Raw genomic sequence first — 25,753 nt, forward strand, 5'->3', positions numbered from 1 at the left:
GCCCCAAGAACACAGCTCTGCAAAGCACTGGGGGCTCTGGCCAGACTGCACACTTGTACTCCCTGCAATGCAGGCATGCACCAACTACTCCACTGGAGTAATGTCCATGTGTTCTCTGTCCCTGTCTTCCCTCAACACAGGCCCAACACAACCAGCCACTAGGCTCTCCTAGTAACTTGTGCTGCACTTCTTTCTAGTGAGAAACAAGCGAAAACTGAAAGAACCTACCCCTTCTGTCCTCTTTTCTTGCTAGATCCAGCAGAGCTCTTTATCCATCTCCCTTTCCCCCTTCCACTTCACAAAAAGCAAGAAATCAAGTAATGTAGATGTTGGTTTGGAAATTAATTGAAGCAGTCAAGGAGCAGGAGGAGCAGAGACAAGACAAGCCCACAGTCTTTGTTCTAAGCCCTACATTTGTATACACCAAAGATGTAATACTCATAATGACTTACCAGGTATATGTGTACCTCAAGTACAACAATTAATCACACAGCAACACAACTTCATAACCCTTCAAAATTCAGCTGAAAGAAATACTATGGAAGAAGAAAGATCACTACAATTACCTCATTTAAGGTTTTTGTTATAGAAGAAGTATTAGATAGAATCATATGGCAAAAGGCACAAGAATAGGCTATATTGTTTTATCATTAATCTGTCAGAACACAAGAAATTAGGTTTCCTCCTATGGTGGATGCACAGAGCTGATTAATCCCATAGCTACATGGAAGCCAGATCAGAAAAAAAAGCCACGGGGAAGGCAAACTGATTGCGAAGTCTCTCTTCAATTTTCAAGTATTTCAGGGCCTGAGAACAGAGCAGGAGTGCTTGCGTGGGCAGACAACAGATGCTCCTCTGGACTTTCAGCAAACAGCAGAGCGGGGAGGGATGGGTAAATGCTGCTATTTCTTTGCTGTTTTAACTTATGCAATTGGAGGAAGATAACAATTTAAGACACTGCCCCCCGGATAGCTTTTCTATTTCTCACGAGTCTCCAATTATTATATTTTTCTCTCTCTTCAATACCCTCATTTCCCTTGAGTATGCACTCATCATCAACTTGCATTCCCTAGAAATCCTCCCACTAGCTATCTGGAAAGAAATTCACGCTAGAGGGCATAACACTCTTCTAACACGTAGATGCCTTTAAAACCACAAGTCATCTTCAGAAACCAAATTGCACAGAGGTGCATAAAGAATTCCTCGCAAGACCTATTTTGGAGACAAGTGAATTCAGCCAACTCACAAACATCAGCAGTAATTTCAATTCAGCAAGCACAATTGGCATTCGCAAAACCTTTGCCCAAACCACACACCTCTTTGCACGTGCATTTTTTTTAAAAACATTTTTTTCTTGGTCTGTTTTTGTGCTCACATTTTGCCCTCAGCCAATATGATAAAAATGTTTTCTGGGTGAGCCCTGGAGAACTGAGCAGACCAAACACTAATTCTCATATGGAATTTATTTAGAGGGGGAGTAAAATCCCTAAAGTTGAGTAGTTATGTTGTTTTGAACTGGTTTTATATTTTATGCGTACATAGTGGAGCTGGAATTTCAGGGCTGGCTTTTGTTTGCATTCATCATGAAACATTTGTTATATGAGCTGCTGCTACTGCTACCAAAACAGCTGCTGCTCACTGCTAGAAAACCAGAAGCCAACTCAACACTTTCTTTCTTCCCCTGGTAAGTCTAGCTGGCAAATGAGGCCTGGTGTTTCTACAGAAAATTACCTTTCTTTGGTTTTGCTGTCATCCTTGCCACCTTTTGCCTACCCCGAACACAAACTTGAAAGAGCATGGACAAATCAGAACAAGAGCAGATACGTTCTGATGCTCCTTAATCACATACAATTAAATGCAAATCAGAACTACAGCTGTGTGAACTCCTTGCTTTGCAGTTAGGGCAGCACCTCAAATGTGAATGTCTTTCCTTCAGCTGCTCTTAAGATTCAGCCAGGATTTAGCCTTTCTGTCCTGCATCATTATTTTCCACCATCTGGAAAAACTGAACCATGACTTGATCTAGCTTTGTATAAAAATTTCTTCTGTAGGAGACTGCTTTCCTGTGCAGAAAAAATACCCACCCATCTGACAATCTGTGAACTTTCCTACCAACCAGCACAAAGATCAGGACCCAGAGCATCTGCAGACAGCAGTCTTGAGTGCTGAGGGCAGACCTTCTCAATTGCACATAAGCTGAATTTTAATGCTTTGCTTTGTTACGATTACTAAACCACTTCAGTGTTGTTCTTGTTGCTTTCTGGTAATATCATATTGACAGTGACCTCTATCACCTCGGCCTCATCTTTTTAACAGAATATTTATCCCAGGCTGAAGCACAGTCCCTGCAAGACTTCCCTGCTTATTTAAAGTAAGCAGACACTACTGAACAATGAATGCCTACCTCTTTCACCAATTTTATCCTGCAGGAGAACATTCTCTCTCCTATCATGACAACCCGTTTTCTTGAAGAGCTTTTGGACAGAGATCTTATTGAAAATCACACCATCTCATACCCCTATGCTTGTTGAGTCCTCCAAGGAAGTAGTTGATTTGTGACGCTCTACAAATGCCATACTGACTTTTCCCAACTGTCTATTAGTCCTATTCTTTATTATAATTCCTACCACTACATAAATTTGATTCTTGCATCTGTTGCTATCCAGGTGCCCATTGCAGCCCTTTAAAAGCTTGGAATTCATTTTAACTACCTCATGTTCTTCCAAAATAGCTGCTGATTGAATGACAGGACACACCACAGAGTTGGTAATTTCAGTTTCAAAGAGATTCCTAGTGAATATTTCTGACAGCAGCACTCATGACACTGCCACGGCGTAAAGATGGCTGAAGAGGAAAAAATGCCACACTGTAACAACAAATCTATTACCTGTATTATAGATGACATCTGGAAGTAATTGAGAAGTTATTCAGATGGAGTCCAAACAGTACAACTAAAAAGATGAGATTTATAAAGTGCAGTAACAATTGTGCAAATGTTGGAGATAGAAAAAGCATTCCAAGCAGAAAGAAGAGGCTAATAAAAGAACACAATGGGAACGCAGTTTGGAAGACGGGAAGAAGATAGGGGAGATGAGCCTAGACAAAAGCGGAGAGGAGGACACTCTTTCATACTACATTTGAAAATTTGTGATTCTACTCCAAGAACAGAGAAAAAGAATAAAAAAGGAATTTTCACAGCTATATTTAAAACCCTCTTCTCTTGCTATAGCTTCTTGGAGAACAAGTTTTCAAGAGGGATAGATCAAAAAGGCTGGGAATTTGCAACGAGGAAAGGAAGTAGGGAACATAGCTCCAAGAAAGACTCTTGGAAGAGCAAGGTGTCAGTTCTCCAGCATCATAAACTGCCTCCAGGGCAGGTGAAACAAAGGGACTCAGAGAAAGGAGCACAGTCATGGTGTGAAAGTATGCTCAAGTGAGCAGATTATCCCCTCAGGAATGAAGTCTGGGAGACATACCAAAAGGACTCCTGAGTAGCAGCTCTGAGCTACACTGCTAATATACGTACTTCATTTTAATTCTTACAACTTTGTCCTCAAGGGACAACCCTCGAACTTTGATGAAATTGCTTCTACTAATTCTTTCCCTCCTTTTCTAATAGTAGTAAGTGTTCTTAAGATGACTTAGAGCACAATATGTTGTGTCCTTTGGGAGTAACTGGTTCCTCTACAGGCCCTCGGGGATGTCTCTTCCCTGAAGGTGCTTCCCTGCCACTTTTCCCAGCTACCCACTGTCTCACTCTCCCTGACTCTTGTGGGCCACCAAGCCCTGATGTGGCTGAAAAAAACCTTTTGGTGTTAGCTTTAATGCCTTTAGCAAGTTGTATGCTGGAAAATGCCTTACTATAATTTCAAATCTAACTTGTCAGAATTTATGCTCTTTCATGTTTTCCTCATTTTAATTATTACATCATTTTAATTACGATAGCAGCTAATTTGTATCACTGTAAAACCTTGATTTTAAATTGTAATGTTTATGTGAAAACCCAAGTAATTCCTTAGGAAAGGCTGCTTGCCTCTACTGTACATAAATTACACATAAAAGTACTTTTACAATTAAATTTCTTTTCTGCAGTTACTTTAGTATTTTTCAAAACATTTCTGAGCCGTCAAAGATACTGACTCACGGTACTCACATTGTTCTTACAAAATGCCTTGGGGATAAGGATAATCAATTTAACCTGTAATTGATACAATGATTTAGTCTGAGGGAAAAGTACAATAGCCTTATTTGAAGACTGAAAATATGATTATGCTCCTAAAAGCAAGGCGAATAGTCAGCTCTGTGATCTGTTCCATACTGTTCCTGCTTCTTCAATGCTGAATATGCTCAGTTTTCAGTTAAAGATGTTTCTCCCCAAATACTGACTCTGAAAATATACTGTGGGACACAAAAATTGAGCTAAATTCTCAATTGTTTTGGTCCTATTATTAATAAAAGTTTTTCATATTCCAGCTCAGCCACCTTGTGCAATTTGTTTGTTTTCATGTAGGTGAAATGAAGAGCTGTTCAAATACACTGCAGCTCAGAACAGAAGCAGGCCTATTAATTGGGATTTAATGGCTATCTACCTCCTCCTGTATGCCTTCTGTTGCCTGGATAGAGGTCAAAGTTGGCAAAGAAGCGATCTGCGTAAACTGTTACTGCTATAATTTTTGTTTAAATGCTATTTTTAAAGCAGAACCAGTAGCAGAGGTTTAGCTGAAATGATACCAATTAAAATAGCATTAGGATTTTATTTAGTAAGTTAGTCAAGAAGGAACGAACTGTCATTGCAAGCTTTAACTGTCATTAAAATGTTTGTGGTATTTTGTCATCAGTGACCCTAGATTATTTAAGAGATATCATTAATGCTGTATCCAAACGCAGCTATCCCTCTGTGCTGGAGCTTTAACAAAGCTGGTTGTCCATGGGTTTTTCATTTTGTGATATTAAGAACAGGAAACATTTAAAAGGTGCATCAGGGAATCATCCTCAATAAGTAGCAGGAGCCCACTTATAAACCATAACATCTTTAGTGACTGATATGTTCATTAGATAAACATGACAATTGCTTGGAAAATACCAGCACCAAGCCTTCAAAATGATCTGACGCACACAAAAAACTTGATATGTGGGATGTAAGGGTTTGGCTGACTAGTCCCTTGGGATTTAGACCACAAATAAGTTTTGTTTTTACTGCAAAACAGTATGAAATCCAATCCTTGTGGGTATAATACAAAACCAGACGGTCCATCAATAGATCTGATGAAAGGAAATTGAATGCAAGCAACATGAATAGGTGGGATGAAGTGCAAAATCTACAGGCTGAAGTCTTGGAATTGCAGGAAAAGATGAAGAAGATGCATTGGGTGGTCTCAGTTTTCATAATACTACAGATATAAATGCATTATACAGAAAATTTTAGAGAAGGGAAGCTCTATTCATGATAGAGGCTCAGAGAAGCATGCAAAGAAGTAAAATGTGCTTGGCTTCAGGAAAAGACCTTGCCATTTGACAGGAAAGAGGAATACAAAAGAGGTGGTGGAAAGGAATAGGAAAAAGATAGGAGACTGCAGAGCACAAGCTCTGTATACACATCCATTATAGCTCAAAGAAGGGAAAGAATAAGTAATTCTACAAAAAAAACCCAACTCAGCCTATCCTACAATCCACTGTAGTTTGTCAGAGCCAGCCTATAAGCTCACGTGTCCAGAAACTTTAGTAGAAGAGGAACATTTGATCCACGTTTTTCAAACAATTATTTAAGGGAACATGGCCTTCACTTTCCACTACAACTCATTCTGAGCAGAGCCTTTACAAATTCAACTCCCATGAAAATCCAAGCCTAAAATAAGGATTTAAAAATCAATATTGTAACTAGCAAGCAGAGAAACAATATCCTTCTTTGCCATATTCAGTGGTGAGACCTGGAAGGCGGCCAACCTCCTCGAATGCCAGAAGTGCTGGGCAGGAGCACTGTGGATCAACAGTGGCCTCATTCCTCATTCCTCCAGTTCATGAACTATGCCCATGATCCCGTCCTGCCAATTTGAAATATGTAAATTTCTCAACTGATCTAAGTGATTACTGTTGTTGTTGCTGCTGTACTTACAAAGTCAACCACTCCTCTTGACTCTAGGAGAAAGAAGAACCATAGCAATGCACTTGGCAGATGAGCACGTAAATTGCACTTCCCTGCACTGTAAGCTCAGGGAGTAGATTTACCCAAACTGAGTGTGAAGGTCATGCTGGGCTGTCAGCTACCTCACTTTTCATCTCAAAAGGCCATTCATTTTGGGCCACAAGACGTACTTAAAGGCAACTGTTCTGCTGTGTAACCATGCACATATGAGCTAACTTGTATCTAACAAGTGCACACTAAGAAGGAGGAGTAAATAGAATGGGTTTGAGCCCGCATGTACACAAGCTCCATGTGGGCTTGGAAAGCCACAGCAAATTCTCTTGCCACCCTTTATTCTGATCATATTTTAGCAATGAGACTGATACTATCTTGGATAAATCTTTTGGTGCCACAGTTATGGTTTTCATGCCACACACACATGGTCTGGAGTGGCCTCACCTTCCTCAGCAGAACAAGAACCACAGCTGTTATAAGCTGTCAATCTTTGCTGCAGAACTTGCCACAGAGAAGTTTACCTTCTGAGACAAATCTTCCAAAAGACCTAGTTGACCTTATGAAAAACAGAGAACGCCCAGAAGTGCTCAAATCCTTCCAAGAGGTCCTATTCTAAAAACTGTTTATTCACCATGAGGCTTGAAACCTCTGAAAGACAGGAAACAACGTATTTTCCTTTTATGGAACTGGAAAAATAAAGGATACTTCCACTGACTATGCTTATCACTGATTGGGGTATCCACCAACTTCAGGGCCTCCTGGACCAGGCAGTCTGGTTTTGTCCCTGCTTTCCAAACCTTGTATTTTCATGGCTGCAGAGCTAGATAAGGCATCTACAGCTTTTGATACTACCTTCAACTTTATAAAACAAATCAAGGAGCAGATTAGCTATACAGAATGTCCTTGATGCTATCGACCTAATTGGGAACAAACATTCTTGGGTACATGCACTGTGACTCTTCCTCTTTCCCTGCCTGTCTTGCACACAGAGAATGGGGAGTTACTTTTACAATAAACAAACATACAATTAAACACTCTTCCTAGATCTTAAACTGCCTGTTTTAGCATACACATTGTTTTATAGCATTCTTCTATGCAACTTTGAAAGTTCAGATTTCAGAGGGAGAAGAAAAGAACAGCTTGTTCATGTTTTCTATTTTCAGAACAGGATGTTGGGTGATAAAGAAGAAAATGCCATCAAGGCGGAATGTAAATCCCCATTAGCACTGGCACAACGCTCGAGTGCCCTGGAAGCGCTGAACAAGTGGGCAGATCACACCACCTGCTGGTCAAAACTTCTCAGGTCGCACATTCATTGTGCTTTACATCATGGATGGCAATGTGCTATGGAAGTGTTACACAGATAGTTACTTCCCAAGTCCAACCTCATGTTTTACCTCCACGTGAAATTTAGAACTTTTCTCTTCTGTAGAAAATTTTTATAGTCAGTAATCCCTCTTCAGAGTATTATTTAGGGAAAACACAAAGCCGTTTTAGAGTGTGAGGCAAAAGAAAAGACAGTGTGTTTGGAGACTCCGAAGTTTTTGAACATTTGAATGTGTTCAAAGTTTTCCTGAATTCTATTTGAAAAAAGTAGCACATGCAAAGAAGTGATGCAAAAAAAAAACCAAACCCCAAACCCTTCAGCATTTAAATTGAAACTAATCCAAAATGATTTTATTCTCACATCAAGAGTGCAGGTCCTTGTAGGAGAGAGAAGGGTTGTGCACTTCTGCACAAGAGTTGAGCCACTGTATGTAATGTTTCCACATACCAGTCCCAACCCCCTCTCCATAAAATACAGCTCACAAGAAGCCAGCAGATTAAGAAGCCTCAGAACATTTGTCCTAATTTCTTATTTCCTTTCATTTTGTGCTGAACAAAGGCAGAATATAAGATGATCACTATTTAAAGACATTCCACAAAAAGCACTGCCTCCTTCCATCAGATTTCTATGATAATTTCTTACTCAGAGTTTCTGCTCTTGGAGGTTGTGCCTGCAAAGACACCCACTGCAGTTCCTCAGAGGGAAAAAACCCTTGGTTCCTGAACATTTCCAAATGCAGAGCATCCACACATTGTCAGTGCAGCCCAAGAGCAGGGTGGGAGAACAGCTGCTACAAGAATTTCATCATGGCTAGGCTTCACGAACGAAGATTTGGGGACAAGAATTTAGTACTAAAGGTATCAATCATATTGTGGGGAGCCTCGCTAACAAAGTGATGTCCTGGAAGACGGTGTAAGAAAGAAAAGCCTCTCTCAGCTTTCTCCAACTTGTAAAGAGTTTTATTTTCACAAGGAGTGGGAAAATGCTCTTCTCCACTTCCAGCACAGGAACCATCTGAAGGGAGCTTCATTGCTGACCTAGCACAGGAGCGATCTTCAGCACAGTGTAAAGACTGCTGAGGCTGATGCAACCCTTTTCCTAACTCCATCAAAAAAGGTCCTGCCTCACAGGACCTTAGCCTTACAATAAAGACAAATGCCAGCATCTCTCTCCTTACTGGGTTTAAAGAGAAGGGGAAGTTTATCAATAAATGTCAACACTGTGCCACTAGCATTCATGAAGAGAATGGTTTTAAAAAATGAGCAGGTTTATATCACCTGGGATAATATTACTACTACAGTTTAAAACATTCCCTGTAAATGCGATTCTTCCAAGAATCAGATTTTCATTGCATTTTTAAAAACCCCACATTTTAGTTCACCTGAACAATATATTTTTTTCTTTCAGCAGACAGCATGAGTTATTTCTTTGCACTCAATAAAACTCACTGTTTGAAACGATTAAGTCAGTCTTTTTGCTGTAGAGTCTTTTTGCCTTCTCCACGCAAAATGCAACTTTCAGGGAAAAAAGATTTATATTTTTTTTCTGGTTCTGGGAAGAAGTATTTTTATAGGGCTTCTAGTACCAAAGAAAATTTATGAACTCCAGCAGAGAGGTGAGAGGATATGGGTTATTTCTGAGGTGATAAAAAACCATTTTATTGCCTATTCTTTTACATTAGGTGCTATTAACTTTTACCCCATGCCACAGAAGTTGACAAGGTAGAAGTAAATTCTGTTTTGCTGAGTATAGTGCACATTTTCTGCCCCTTAAAAACACAAAGATATGAAACACACATGTGCCCATTTCAAAATAACCTGAGTGAGTATCCTCTGCATTCTGGCTACCAGTCAGTAGTTCACTACCAAAAGTGAGTTATAGTGACTATAGACAGCAAAAATGAATGGGACTGATCAACTTTTTTTTTCCTTCAGTTGTGCTTGTGAAAGTGAGGAGAGATTTTACATGTGAAGTTTTGTTATAAGTATTTCAGGCCTCTTAAAAAGTTAAGGAATACTTCTAAATTTTGAAGTAAATATAATCCAAGGCTCTACAATTAGATCCTATCTGCTTCAGTGTTGGGAAGCAAAGACAGAATTTTCAGCATATTTCACTGTGTTAGCAAAGAAAGCTATTAAACACAGCAATATGGGTTTTTTTCTTCATTTATTCTACCCATCTATTGATCCATCTATCTATTCTACAATCTATCTGCTGTCCCCATCCATGCCCTTTTGATCAAAGGCCAATTGGTCAAAGGCAGTTCTGGCTGTCAAGGCAAGACAAGTTTGTCATTTTGGACAAGACTTTGGACAAGACAAAAAAAAGAGAGTCCTTTGCAATTCTTGACTTGGTATCAACATTAAGAAAATGCTTAATTTCAAGGAGAGAGTGGAGAAGCAGAAAAAACAGGAGGTATGGAGCTCTAAAGTATTGTATAAGATAAAACCAGATTTGTTCCAATGAAAACTTTAGCACCACAAAGAGCTTTCACATTTTCTTGCACATGGTTATAAAACACACAAGTAAAAATATCTGGCATATGGATTAGCTTAAGGCAACCATTTTATTAATGCAATAATAAAGTTAGCTTCCTAGTGTCCTCTGACACTAAAATTTTGTCTCAGGCAGAACTGCCACCTTTTTTCAAAATATTTTACCTTTCTTCACAGTTTTCTTCTGCCAGCTTATGTAAGACAAATCATTAGCATCACTGAGAAAAGCACTCAAGTAATATTGCATTTAGCAGTTATCTGCGTCATTACATATACAGATATATATACCTGCAATCACATTTCTGTGCTCTCTGATGAAAATGTCCCACTATCTACCAGATCATAGAGCCATAGTTTTTCTGATCTTCTGCTTCAGAACAATAGCAGCAAAGTAGTTTTGAAGATAAAATGACTACAGCCTTTGTTTTTTAGCTGGGAGAACACTGAGAATGAGTTTCTTAATAAATGCTATTGTAGTGTCTCAGATGATACAAAAGAAACAAAGAACTTTGAATATGGATTGCACGGTTGAAAGAAACAGAGATTAGAAAAAGTTTCTAGACTTCCTGATTTCTATAGCATCAACCACACTGAAGGCTCCCAACAAGAAGTTTGCCTGGATGGGAGCCATAGTGATCTGGTGATGACCCAAAGCACCTGTAACAGGCGAGGAGGGTCCCAACTTTGGGAAGCAGGAGTTTAACCCACAACTCCCGCAGACATATCTTAAATGCCCATGCGATTTTACAGGTTTGATAACATCCAGCAGTTTGCTTCCTATAGCAAGAGGTAGGTGCTTTTAATGTGGTTTAGATTTATGACATTGGTGGGACAGTAATTGCCAATTTCCTACTCTGATTTCTAATCTCTATAATCCACTAAAGCAACACTGGATGGAAATTGTCTTGCTTCAGCTACTTTTTGCTTCAAGGCAGCTCTCCAAGTCCAGTTTTTGAATTGTGTCTAATTCAGAACTGCTTATTGCAGTGGACTCTGGTGCAGAGATTCACAGACCTGAAAGTGAATCACCTTTCTGTACATGGTCCTTCACTGTGTTTTTCTCATCTCATTATATTCAACTGACAAAAGATAAGTTCTGGAAAAACTTTACTTTCCTTAATATGGAAACAGGAAAGACTGCCATAAGAGAATCTCAGGTGGAGCAGCAGATCAGCAGACAATACTGTAAACATTATAGATGTAATCTGCAAGTATTAGTTGCAACCAAAGGTCAGTTTTAACCCAAAGTATTTGTTGCTTTGTAGGATTACCACACAACTGGCAGAATAACATCTCCTCTTTCAAGCACTTCATGATACAACAGCAGAGGGTGTTGTAGATCAGGGCTAAGATGCCCTGAGGAGCACAATATAGGATTTCTTACACTTAGATATTTTTTATTTTTCTGTTAAGTATTTTGTAAGCATCAGCACCAACTCAGAAATAACCTGAAAATAATTGTGATTGGAAAAAAGCCCCAAACATATGCACGTATGAAAAGAGGAGGACAGAGTCAACACAAGGAAACTATTTTCTTTCTAATCTTCATTGTCAATAAGTGAATGGAAAAGATAAAACAAAAGTTTAATACACATAGGAAATACCGAAGGAAAGTGGTGAATCTTTAGATATGACACCAGACCAGTCTTACACATGAAATCTCAGAGGAAATCACTGTCCTGAAAGAGGTGATCAAATTTCCTCCAGATACCGATACATTCCTCCTGGAATATACACAGAGCAGAGAAAGATTAACCAGCACTTAATGATTTTCACAGATTGCTTACTTCCCACCTGACAATGTCTAGGGCACCCTGATGAAAACCAAAACCTTGCGTGCTGCTTATTAGCTTCCCCTGTTGTAAGAGAAGTGAAAAATCTGTGGTGCACAGAACAGCTGAGGAAGTCCTACAAATTCTCAAAGAAAAGTCAGCTGATGGCAGACAGACCATGTCCTTCTATTGATCCCCCTGACTCTCTCTCACCTAATATCCCTGTGGTAAAACCTTGAAGACCAAATTGTACAAACCTTTTTGATGACTTCCACATACTACAAATACCAGTATTTTTATTTTTTAATTTATGAAGAGAAATAACTGATCCAAAACTGGGCATTGCTCTCATGTCAGTACCATACTATACTCTCTCCTTATGTCTGTTATGGGGCAAAATTGCTCTATGGCTGGATATAGTACCACAAGAAAGTTAAACTTCCACTTTCCAAAGAGTTGCCTTAACTGCCTTATTGTAAGCAGATAATGATCCACTGAAATGATGTTCAGAGAAGCAATATTACACTTTCTCTGAAGTATCTGTATCATTGCCAAATACAAAATTTTCAAAGATGCATCCTAGAAGAAGAGTTTGGTGGACACTCATGCATAACTCTTGGTTATGGACAGAAACCCATAGTTTCCCTGAAGTGACTGACTACTGTAAAAGCTGCTCTCAGTCAGAAGCCAGCCATCAGCTGCATGCATTACAAACAAAATTCCATCTTTGTTCCATGTGCTTTTAATATTCAACTTGGTACAAAACACACATTTAACTACTGTAGGCATTTCACACTGACATGAATGCATTCGAGTCACCAAGCAAGAAGGGAAGTTTTACCCCTGCCTGGTTCATACAGTGTTGATGCACCAGTCAAATGTAAGCAGGAAATTAATTCTGCTGGAATGACACGCACAGTCCTCCAGAAGCATCAAATTTATTTTTAGGCATAAGACACAAGACTGCCTTTTAAAGAACTCAGCAATAAATAAGTGTTGGGAGGGATGAACAGATACAGAGAGAAGCCTTTCAGATTGGCTGTGTGTGCAAATTAAGGAGTAGATTGAGTATTCTCTGTTTTCATTTCTCTACTCAAGCCTCCTAAGTCTTTTTTCTCTTTATGTTTTGTACTTATAGTGCTGTAAATATGTATTCTTATTCGTACTTTACCTAAACTCAGTTTAACTGAAGGTTCAGATCATTTCAACTCTTAGTCAAAGCCAAGGGAAAATAAATGGTAGTGGTACTGGAGAATCTCCGAGGTGTCCAGCTCCCCAAACAATTTCTTGAAGATTAACTTAGGTAGATATTGCTGACGCCATTTTAAGAATATTTTGACAATATTACTTGAGAGCTAAGTATGATAGAATTAAAAAAAGAAAAAGCCACTCCAGTGGTAAATGGGAAGCTTTCTGGCATATGGCAAGATCACTGAGCAACAAGTGGTTTCCCAGGAATGAAAAACACACAGTAACACTAAAGATAAAAGCAGAATATGTGACCTTCCCCATTAATCAAATCTGCTCCCTAAAAGGAAGATAAATCTCTTCATTGACTAAACAAGACAGAAACACGTACCTTTCAGCAGCCATGCAGATTTTGCCAAAGTTTCTGTAAGAATAGCATTTTAATGGAAAAAGTTACCTGGGTTTTTGTAGATGCTAAGCACATCCTTGAAATAATGAGGTAAGAATCTTTCTAATAAAAGCAGCACATCCTCCAACTCCTCCAGAATGCCCACAAGCAGAAAATTTTCATTAACGTTCAGCTTTGCTCTTTCAAGGGCCCATTCACCAGGTTCCCTGTATGAAATTGATGGAGGGAGATAGATGTAGAAGGGAAAAAGAAAAGTTTAAATACGCATTTACTTCAGAAATTCTAGCCAAGAACACAAGTGAATTAAAAAAAAATATTCAGAGCTGTACTTCCAACAGAACATAAAAGAAACCCCACCAAACCTGAGTAGCTTATTGAGCTTTTCCACACAACCTCTGGAATTGGTTTGGCATGGAAAAACACGATCACATTAAAAGCAGGCTAATCACTGTGTGAAAGTACTCCATTTTGAAGACATCTGTTGCCAAGTTGTTTATAAGCTCAAACTTGTGAACTCTGGTATTTTAACTCAGAAGCATGACCCCTTCTGATGGCAGCAATGACTGCCCTGGGTGGTGACAAGTGCTGAGGGGTGGTAGTGTCTCAGAACCACATCAGGAGAACTGTTGTGAGCAACCACTGCCTGCTGTTACTTGGTGAATCCTACACAGGAGACTACAGGTCTGTTTTTCACCTTTAATGTCTGCTGAAGTTCCATGAGCTTCCCTTTCCCTGCCATTACCCCTGACTGCCCTGCAGCTCTAATACAGGACTTGTATTTGTTTGCTTTGACTGATAACTGGTTTTGAAGATCAGTTTAGGGTTCTACCACCTTTTCTCTCAGCGGGAGAAGCTGGTAGGACTACAGTATATCTTTATGCTTCTCTCATACTTTCCAGAAGGACAATTTGGTTAGATAACTATATGAATCCTAAATCCCCTACATTAACTCATATTAGTTATGTCCTGGGAGTAGCAGTCATCATTCATATTGATATGGGATATAATGCCAGTGTCTCAAACTAAAGGAAATCAGCTTTTTTACAGGATCCAGCTGCTACAATGAACATCTGAGTCACATATGCTACATGTGAGTGGCTGGAAATCACACCTCTTCCCTGATTTCATTAGTCTATTGCGAACTCTACGCAATAGTAAATTTAAAAACATTTGTTTGAAGCTCTTTCGATGACGTGAAAAAGCTTATTGCTTTACACTCCTACTAGAGCAGATTTATAGCAGGCTTTTCATGTTCTACCACCTTCTGTGCACTGATCCATATCTTGGAAGAGCAAAGTGTCCTAACAAACACTATCAGCCTCCTCTTTGCAGCTCCTTGTGAGACTAAGAAGTAGCTGAAGGAAATGCAAGGGCATGATAGGAGACAGAACTATAACAAGCTACAAAACAGTACTTCAATATACTGCTTGGGAACCTCATGGAGATATGCCATGAAAATATTCAGGTATGTGACTGCTGTTAATGGGATTACTCATGCACACAAGTTAAATGTGCAATCATAAGCATTTGCAAATAAGGCCAAAATATGTTAAGAAAAAAATGTGTGTAATGTGAAAATGAAGTCATTAATCTGTTTTGTTTCTTAAACGTAACTTCACTTATGCCAAAAAAAAAAGGTAGGATTTTACAAAACAGATACTTAGAAACTAAGATACAAGAAGGAACACACTTTCACTTGTTATTACTGCTATAAAACGTATGGCTGTTGAAAGAAATGTTGAAAAATGTGCAGTTGTTTCATTATGGAGAAGCCTGAACAATAAAGAAACAGAATACCTTGAAGTTGAACAAACTTAATAAAGAACATGTTGCGAACAACAATATAGAAGTATTTGAAAACAAGAAAGTATTTACAATTATTCACATATTATTGCATAAAAGTTTACTATAGTATTACTAACATAGCAATATGACAATGGCATACACAGATGTCAAAAATGAGGTAGCTCAATTACAGCAGTAGAAGGCTGCATTTTACACAGATTTAAACATGATTACTGTTTCTTACATGGACAGAGAAACCTGTAACTCGTCATAGGTAGACCTGATACAAGCATCTGATCAGATCAAAAGGATCTATTACAAAATTACAGTGCAGATAAAATGAGTAATGAGCACATATAGTAACTACCATTCTCACCTTGCCAACCCAGAAAAAAAAATCCATGTGAATACATTCAGATTTGATGAATTATTCATGTTATAAACTAAGAAGAAAGAATAATGCTACATTTGCATTACCCTCCTTACTTCAAAATATATGCATGCAGTTATGACATACAGTGCTACATTTATTGTACTTACATTTTTCTCTTGTACTTCAAGTAACTGTCACCTCTTTATCACCAGTTTCTGACAAAATGTTGGCAATAACTATTGCTGAACAAATTGGAATACCTTGCATATATTTACCTGCATCTTGGATGCTGTCCACAGAAATATGGTATGATGTAAAATAACCTGGGATTGGAACATTCAGGGTAGTTTTCAAGGATACATACATTAATGTCCTGTGGGGGAGGAAAGAAAAAAAATACTGCATTTTCCTTCTCTACTAACAACAATTTTCTTTATCTCATATTTTTATAGTCATCTCAGGGGCAAAGAATTGTGCTGAGGCTATACCAAATATCTTAAAAGTCATCTACTGGTCAATTTATCTACTTCTAAATATCATTAGAAAGGTTCAGGATGGGGAAAAAAATGTCATTTTGTCCTAGAATGCAAAAAAACCCACTTTTTTTTTTCCCCCTGCTGCAAAGTCCACAACTATTATATTGAGATTACTGTATAATTCAAAGTGGGACACATGGATCAACTTTCATACTAAGTAATATTTAAAATATTCAGGAGATTATTTTCAGGCTCTTCTTTCTTCTAACTACACCCTGGAGGAAAACTGAAGTAGCCAGAATAAATAAAATTGAGACAATATTTTTTTTTTTTAATTTTGCTTCATTCAATGACTGGCATGAACAAACAAACTGCAATTCATACAGCTTACTCAATATATGAACATACTTCTGGTTACAATTCTGTAAATTTCTCAGATGTTCAAAATTGAACCTACTGTAAAAACCCCCATGGAGAAAAGGGCTTATTAGAAAGTATTTATCATTTTCATGAAACATCGTTCATCTAATTAGAAGCTATTTATCATTTTTCAAAGACTTCTCATAGCTACTGAACCCTGAGGAACTGTATTCCATTTCTAGCTTTACTTTACTGCAATAATAAACATACCTGCAAGTGGGATTGAATTGCACTATCCTTATCTAGGCTAATAGAGCCTTATTCTGTAAGCAGACCCACTGACTCCAGAGACATACAGGGCAAAAAAAAAAGTGCAAGACAACAAAAGCGAAGATGGAAGGATTTAATCTTTGCAGAATCAATCTTCATTGTTATTTAGACATGTGCTTTCATAATGCTTTAGACTTGATACACATCAATATCAAACCAACAATTAAACAAATCTATATTTTATCAAGTAAATAAAATATAACAGAGAACATTCCACAAGACACATATGCTGGGCAGCACGGAATACATGGAGACCATCCTCTCCCAGGGCAGTGCAGGGTACAGGCCTCCAGCTGCAGCATCCACACCTGAGACCTCATCAGAGAAAAGCTCCTCCCAGAACTTCAGCCCTCACATCTAACTTCATCAGTGTCACATTTGGGTCTGCAAGCATTTCAAAGCATATTCCTGTTTCCTACTCTGCATCACACTTATGTGAATCAGATTTTATAAGCACATCAGAAGTTCATGGGCTGGGAAGTAAATCATCTGGTGAGGAACCACTAAAGAAACAACAGTTGCCAACTGGGATACAAACAATCCATTCCCCCTGCTCCCCAAAGCATATTCAGGGCTTGCCTTAAATACATACCAGAAGATTTATGGCCAAGACCTGAATTTTTATATTCAGCTAACCAGCCCCCCATTCTCAGTGCTATGAATACTACTAAGAAATCTTAATGTGGATTTGTAAATAGCACAGGCAATGTGCCCCCTCCTATAATCCCAATAAGGTTTTTTATCACGAATTATAAATTGAATTTCTTTAAAGGCTTATTGTGCTTTTACTGTAGACACCAGCAGAGATGTTTTCAGGATATATATTTTTGGCTTCCATAAGAACCTAGAGACCTGCAATGAATTAATAAATTTTTAAAAATCTGAAATATTGCCCCAACAATACTTTAAATTTTGTCCCAGCGAGCTTGCACTTGATGGATGGATTAGATGGAAGGCAGATACGTGGAAGGCAGAAACACCTACATATGATCTAAAAAATCATTAGTAACTGAGAACTATTCCTCTTTTCTCACTTTCATACAAAGCTGAATGGACATTAACTCCCAGTGAAGAAACTTAACATTTCTTTGCAAGACTAATGAATACAGTGAGTCAGAAAATGTTCCCCGAGATAAGTATCAATACCCAACACAAAAGTGTAACTGGGACCTTCTCATAATTCTGAAAACAGTATTTGATTAATATGGCCCAAGAAACATCTGTATAGTAAAAGCAATGTAAATTCATGTGAAAAATCCTGCAGCTTTAACAAGCGAGCAGCTGATATTAAGTCAAAAAGAGATTTTTAATATTCCTTTTGAGGGTAAACTGATGTAGGATCACTGAAACAACTGGGCTGGCACTAATCTAATCCTCCTCACTTCTTGTTCATCCAGTCAGGGTTTAAGATAAAGGCCAGGTATGCTTTCATATGAACCTACAATCTTTTGCCACACAATGACATGTATTTCGCATTCCTGACATCAGAAGCACCAGGTTTTCTCTGCAGTAAAAGAACTGCCCCTTTCCAGGCTTCGTTTACCAGCACAGCTGTGATCTGTATTATGGATGCTGGAGTGTCCTGATGCACTTGCAGCACCCACTCACCTTTCCTATTTAATGTATTCATAAACTGTAAAAGAAATGACCAGTCACTATCCATCCCTCAGAGAAGATTTTACTTGATGATAATTTTGCAGCTCCATGAGATGTTAAATCACAATTTTCAACCAAAAAGTGGGTGAAAGAAGGGTTGGCCTGAGGTGTGCTAGCCATTACAAAACTTACACACACTTACAGGAAGATGATCTTTGGTCTAGCAGCACTTCTAGGAACTTCTGAGTTTTTTTCTGAGCACAGAAAGCCAAGGTGAAATGATATTACCCTATGCAGTGTTACTCTACTATCCTAAGCCATATTAATACCACATTTCACAATAAGATCATGTTTTCCCAGCAGGACACAGATCCTTCAGGGCAGAAATGTTTTTATGTGAGACAAAAATTTGCAAGGTGACAGATGACAGCCTTGCTCACTTAAATCACTGGAGGAGCCTTGTAAAAAATTATTCTAACACAGTCTGGAAAGATGGAGAAGGAAATACATACAGCTATTTTGATCATAATAAATAATAATATTCACAATATTATTCACAATAAATAAAGAGGTATTTTACTTTATTCCTTAGCTCCCGGCTACAATTCATATTGCTCACATCCAGCTGGGCTTCTGTCTTCAGTAGGGCAGTGGGACACCCAGGAATCAGCCCCGGGGTTCCAAGTAACAACAGAAACCCCCTTTAATAGTGCTATATTTTTCTACTCTTGCAACAATTTTGTCTGAGAAGTTAAGTTGGTAATGTCTACTTCCTTCTGTAAAATTGCCTTTCAAATAAAAATCACAACATGCCCTAATCCATTAATCTGTCAATGAGCCATACTACTGATCTATCAGAAATATACCAGAGGCGTGTTATTAATATATTTTTTGAGGTTAATAACAAACCGTTTTATTTGCCATAGTGAGTTCATACATGCTATAAGACAAAGTCAGCATGTGACTAAATATATTTCATAGAATCATTGAATCATCAATGTTGGAAGAGATCTTCAAGAACATCTAGTCCAACCATCAACCTAGCACCACCATAATCACCTCTAAACTATATCCCCAAGTGCCACTTCCAGATGCCTCTTGAACACTTCCAGAGAAGTTGACTCCATCACCTCCCTGGGCAACCTATTCCAATGCCTAACCACTCTTTCAGTGAATTTTTTTTTTTTTTAATATCTCATCTGAACCTTCCCAGTGCAACTGAAGGACATTTTCTCTCATCCTTTCAACACCCCCCTCACTAAACCTCCTTTCAGGCAGTTGTAGGTAGTGAAGGGCTACAAAATTCCTTTGGGAATTTAATGCCATCACAAAACCAGCAAACTTTAAAGCATTTTTTAATAGAACAATAAGCAATTTACTTAAATGAATGTCTTTAACTCATGGCAAATTTGTACTATATACAGAAAGATGTGACCTTATATTCAAGACTTTGATTTTTTTTCCTCTTAACACAAAATCCTAAAAGTACTGGGAAAAATAATAACTTTTTTTTTGTCCAGTAGAAGGAACAGCCAAGTTAAAAAAAAATAAAGATCATTCTTGGGCTTCAAAGCATTCCCTATTTCTTGATCCTCAGTGTCTTAATCAAAAATTACAGAAACACCAGATTCTGCTATGGATATACTGCAATTCATAGTAACACTGACAATTTAAAATAAGGTAATGTAACTCAAATACATACATGCCTTGCAAACATTTTTCCATTAATCATCTGCTAATCTATGGAAAATCATAAAAATATCCTTCCTCTCACAATCAAAATGAAAAATACATGTCTTTCCATGCCCCACTCTTGTGGGATGCCACAATGTCTGTGGAAACAGAAGACCCTGCTTACAGCCCAGACACAGTGCAAGCTCCTTACATCAGTCTGAAGGTTGCAGATGTGGAGGTGTGTCAGCAGCAACCTAAATAAATAGCTTTCAATTTTCCATAAAAGAAAATGCAATAAAACAACGTGGAAAACCAGTAATTGAGCCCAGCCTATGGTGACCTCTGCTGCTTACAAGGCTGTTCTTCATACACCACTACAGTCAGCAGTGCAGTCTAGCCCTCACTGTCGTCAGCCAAAGAAAATTATTCCGCTCCCCCAAGAGCCACCAAGAATCCTCTCGCGGCTTGTAAAATGTTTTCTCACATATTTGCTTTGTGTTTGTAAAGAAGTCAAACTGACCGTTACATCCTGAGGACAATGTTGCATCATAGGAACTAAACACAACCACGCTGAAAAAACCCCATAATCCCTCACTTTCTCTGACCCAGCTAGCAAGCTCTGGGTGGCCACAGAGTGATGGAGAAGAAAATGTAAACGTGATGGCTCAGAAGAGGGCTTGTGAGTGCAAATATGAAATGAAAGAGGGAAAAGCACAACTTCCTACTTTGCATGGCTGCAGAAAGACATTGAAAAGTCAAGGTATAGTCAGCATGAAGGTTTCCAAAGATAAATGTAACATGACTTACTAAATCTTACTCAGGAGCAAAAACTACTTATACATTTTAAAGGAAAATAACGCTAATGCAGCACACTTTTAACCCTAATTAGAGAGAGTTTTACTTCACCAGGTGTATTCAATCTCAATCAAGTGTTTGGAATAACTAGAGCCACACAGCAGCAAGACTACTTGTTTCTTTCAAATTCTGGAGGCATTTGGTACTTGTTCATGTATCTATGCCAGCAGACTTCTGTGGGTTGGGCAGATGCTGGGCACTGCTTCCCAAATCAGCATTGCCAGTACAGCTGAAGCCAAATGCTTCCCATCCTCTGCTAATGTGGCACCAAGCACCTCCAAGGTGGGCTGCCAGGTGGGGTAGACTGTGCCAAACTGTATGGGATGAATGCCCTTTGGAGATGACAGCAAGCTGGGCAAGTTTATTGGGACACCAGTGTCAGGCTGCAGAGTGCGCAGTGGACATTTTGGGGAGAAGCTCCACGAGATGGCAGAGCAGATCTAGCTAACTGAAATGTGGATTCTTTCCCCAAACATTCCCTTGCACCAGCTGTGATTGCACCTTCACTCCCGTGCAAGGTCTGCCAGCTAAAAAAGCAACAGAAACCCTTTCCTTTCCCTCCATTGCCTTCTGGTCCTCTACCAGAAGAGCAAACAACACAGGGCTTGCTCACATAAATGCCACAATGCCACCACAGCACTCCACCTGCACAGGGCAACGCAAGCTACTGTTAATGACTTCAGTCACTATTTTAATTTCTTCTAGTGCTTTTACCAATGCAGTCATTGCAATGACTGGGAAACAGTCACCAGAGCATGTGGCTGCTTCACCTTGACACTGACTGTCCCTTCATGGCCAAATAGTGTCACTGCTGCGAGAACCGCCCGTGCTTTCCAGCGTATTCTTTTGTTGGCACCATGAAATCCATGGATGCCAGGGATTTCTGCTCTCTTTTTAGCTACCTGGCACATCTCACATAGTTACTGAGGAGACAGCAGAGGTGGGTCTTGTGTTTCTTCCTGAAGAGGATTCATCTGCCGCAAAAGAGGAGACTGCAGCTATAAGAGACATCCAGTAAGGCTGATCCTCTGGTGGGTCTGTGCAACAGATTTAGGTCTGCCTTGTGGAAATGGATGCTACAGAAGATGAAGGCCAATAACAGGACTTTGGAGACTGGAGCATGAAACAGGGAAGTACCTGGGGCACTAAACAGCTTGGGTTGTGCTCCCCAAAGATGACCTCTTCTAGCTAGTTTGAACCATTGCTTTCCTTCTTGAAAGTCAAGAAGTATGTCACTGTACCTTCAAAAAACAGTACAACTGAAAGCTGAACTAAGGTTTCTGTTTTAAAACTAGTTTTCAGTTACAGATAACATTCCTTTCGGCTTGTTCTTGGCACATCTGTTTTTGAAGGGATACACTTCTGAAGGCTTCTGTACAGCTCTTTAAAGGCCACACAGACATTTCACACCTTTGTAGGTATTCAAGTTCCTTTCCTCCACATAGCTGAGAGGAGTTGAAATAGGCTTTTCTTTTTTTAAAAAAGTAAAAATCTTTGATCTCTTTAATTCTCCAAACCATTTCATTATCATTTCTTCAACAAACTGCCTTGCCTTCAGCTAAACCATGAGTTTGATAAAAAGCACCAGCAAAAGCAACAAGAGAATGAAGAGAAGGAACAAATCCTCTCGTCCCCCATACTTTCGTAAGACCCAGTACACTGCGAGAGATGCAGACCGGGTAGCAACCTATTCAAGGAATCAGAAGAATACCCTGTGGAAAGTTTCAGGGACTCCTAGCAGCAATGGCGCATTGGATAAGCAAAAGCACTCCGTAGAGCCTGCTCATTTGACTCAAGCTGCTGTCTTCCAGCCATCTTATTTAAAGATTAGTTCAAAACAGGTGTCCTGTAAAACAAAGCAATGTGCTCTTACAAATGTGTTGGGTTTTTCCCCCCAAAAATATTTTTTTACTTATTATCTGGAAACAAACTCTCTTCCCTTATCTTTTCCAATTTTTCAGATGTTTCCTCCAACCATCATTTCTGTCACCAAATCATTAGTCAGCCACTTGCTTTGACATGTGGAGGTGTTTACCTAAGATTTACAATACAGTCTGTCTCTTGCAGACGACTTGCTTTCCCATAGGCAAACACAAGTCCCAGGAATGGAGGGGCACAGGCAGCAGGATGTCAGAAGCCAGGGGCTACAATGGCTATCCTGGCCTCTTGCAGAAAGTCCCTGAGGAGTCCCTGAGAAACAATGAAGACAACCAGGAAGACTGGACCTTGATATATTTTCCTGATTATTCACTGGGCTATTTTTGAAAGGACTCTTATGAAAAGTTACCACATACACAGTTGTTCTGAGGAAATTGCAGCTATGGACAGAGGCAAGGTTCAAGTGCCCACATTTTAGCTCATCTCTGTATTAGCTCTTTAGCTAGGTTACTGCAAGACAAAATACTCCAAAAAATTTTGCTCCCTCTCTGGCATTACTGGTCTAGGTAGCAAGTCACATCAATGTCATAGAATCATGGAAAGGTTTGAGTTCCAAACCCCCTGCCATAGCAGGGACACCTTCTGCTAGACCAGGTTGCTCAGAGCCCCATCCAACATGACTATGAACACTTCCAGGAATAGGGCATACACAACTTCTCTGGACAACCTCCTTCAGTGTTTCACAACCCTCACAGTAAATAATTTCTTCCCACGATCTAATCTGAATCTACCCTCCTTCAGCTTAATATGTTGGCTTGAAGCCAATCAACCAAAAAAAAGCCAGTCAATGCAACAAAAAAAAGTATTAAAAAGCGGGGAGCTGTGAGATTCTGGATTATTACATTAATTATTGGCTCAGACCAACTCAAACGTGTGCATGTGTGTCTGTGTGTGTATGTGTGTAATGGACAGGTCAACTTTCATGAAGGTGAAATGGTGTCCTGTTCCATACCCCAGCATCTTGGAGCCTTCTTGGGTAGCCTTGGAGCAGGTGCTGGACACTGAGAGCACTGCCCCACACCACACCCCAGAGCCTCAATCCAGCTCTAGATTGGCTGGCACACCAGGAATCCCACCTGGGGCAGGTGTGTGGGCACCAGGGGCCAGAGCAGATAAAACCAATACCATGCAGCCATCACATGGTCGCAGCCCTGCCATTTCTGGGACTCCTGGTAGCTGGACCTACGCTGGATCTGGGGTAGTAGCTATAATTCTCTCTTTTTCTCTCTTTCTTTACCTCTTCTTAATCTCCTTTCTTGATATTTGGGTAACTTAAAACTGGATGGGTTGGATTTTGCTAAATTAGGTTAGCATGTGCTAAGTCAGTGCTTTGTGAAATGCTTTTTTCATCTATACCAGGGTTGCCATTTGTCCAGTCTGTTAAAAAGGACTGTTCATATCCATCTAATTTGTATCAATGCTTTATTGCTCCTATTGTCAGAAAAACTTTACTAGTATCTCATATAAAACCATGTAAATGTAATTTAAGGAAACTCCATTTTGTCTTGATCTCAATGAACACAAGGAATAGCTGCAGGACATTTGCTTCATAGCACATTTTTATTCATCTGAAGATTTACATTTCCCTACAGCAATTCCCTTTTTAGACTGTCTTCTGGACTTTTTTCAATTTCTTAGAAGTTCTAAAACAGAATAATTTTTAACGTAGGCTTTTTCAGTAAAAGCAGAAAAGACCTTGCTGGTACCTTATATAAGTTCTCATCTGATCAAGAAAGTGCCATGAAGGGAATTAAAGAATAATTTCATGTCTCTGGCTCCTGGAACCCAGCATCTTCTGTTTGACTTTAAATGCTGGATCCCAGAAATCATTTGTGCTACACATTTTAAAAAAAAACAAATTGGAGAAGATACAGAAGAAATCATCATATAATACTGCAGATCATCGCCCTTCTAATACACCATTCTGTTAATGTTAAAAGCCTCAAAGTTCAGCCAAGCAAGTCTAATACTAAGACTCAATGTCTCCTGGATTGACAGCGAGGCCTGCTCACAACTGAGCAGTAATATGCATTACCAGGTTGCTCAGAATGAAAAATTATGTAACGAAAAAAGGATAGAACATCACAGAATCATAGAACAGTTTGGATTGGAAGGGAAGTTAAAGAGCATCTATTTCCAACTGCCTTGCCATTGGCAGGGACACCTTCCTCTAGACCAGATTGCTCAAATCTGGGATGCTTTCACGTACAGAAAAGGGCCCTGTAGAAAGAGCGTATGTCAGGAAAAAAACAGTCTCGAACTGAGGTGACAGTCAAAGACACTTTAGAATAAAATGGATAAAATGAACAGAAAATTGCCAGAACTAGCTAATATTAGACAACACTATAATGATGAACATAATCAGCAAGGGGAAGAATTAACATCAGCAGAGAAAGCTTTGCCTCTCCACCTTCCAAAAGGTCTTTGATTCAGTCACTAAAGACAGTCCTTTGTTCTTCAATTCTCAGTGAAAAAAGGGGAAAAAAGAAGAGTTAACAGTTAAGTAACAAATTTTACAGGGAATATTAATGAGAGCGGATAAGAAATCTGACCTCAAGGAGATATAGAAGGACTCCAGGGTGCTGAAAGAAATTCAGTGCTGGTAAAAACCCATAGATCCTTGCAACAGGATACTCTGGATGACAAAGACATAACTGGATTTTAAAAAAATCCCAAACCACCAAAAAATATTAATAATAAAAAGAAAATAAAAATGATATATTCATAGAAGAGAGGTCTATCAAGGGCTATTAAACACCCATATGGAAGCAATGTCTGTTGGTAAGCTGAAAGATGTTAGAAGCTGGGAGGACACTGCAGGTGAAACAACTTTTTAGCCAGCTTGTATTGGCTTCCCCATCCAGGCTGGATGTCTCAAGAAGGGAAATTCATACCTCCACATATGACACAATATCATTTGCACAGACACCAAGGGATTTAAGTGTTTCAAAATATCACTTCATTGCTACAATACAGGAAAGCCTATTTTAATAAAGAAACATTTTTGTAGTTCACATTTTTCTCACATTTTCTTTCCTA

General features: G+C 39.1%; 1 protein-coding gene across 2 annotated transcripts in view; it reads right to left on the reverse strand.

Annotated features, from left to right (window-relative positions):
- Positions 1 to 25,753, reverse strand: part of UST (uronyl 2-sulfotransferase) — a 162,754-nt gene that overhangs the window by 20,626 nt on the left and 116,375 nt on the right. For both annotated transcript variants that reach the window (XM_017822055.1, XM_017822053.1), the window contains exons 6-7: positions 15,761 to 15,858; positions 13,376 to 13,533 (exon numbers count right to left, since the gene is read on the reverse strand). In XM_017822055.1, coding sequence (XP_017677544.1) covers positions 13,376 to 13,533; positions 15,761 to 15,858 — 256 coding nt within the window. The remainder of the gene's footprint in view (positions 1 to 13,375; positions 13,534 to 15,760; positions 15,859 to 25,753) is intronic.

The sequence above is a fragment of the Lepidothrix coronata genome, unplaced genomic scaffold (genome assembly GCF_001604755.1).
Source record: "Lepidothrix coronata isolate B3197 unplaced genomic scaffold, Lepidothrix_coronata-1.0 Scaffold94, whole genome shotgun sequence".
Lineage (NCBI taxonomy): Eukaryota > Metazoa > Chordata > Aves > Passeriformes > Pipridae > Lepidothrix > Lepidothrix coronata.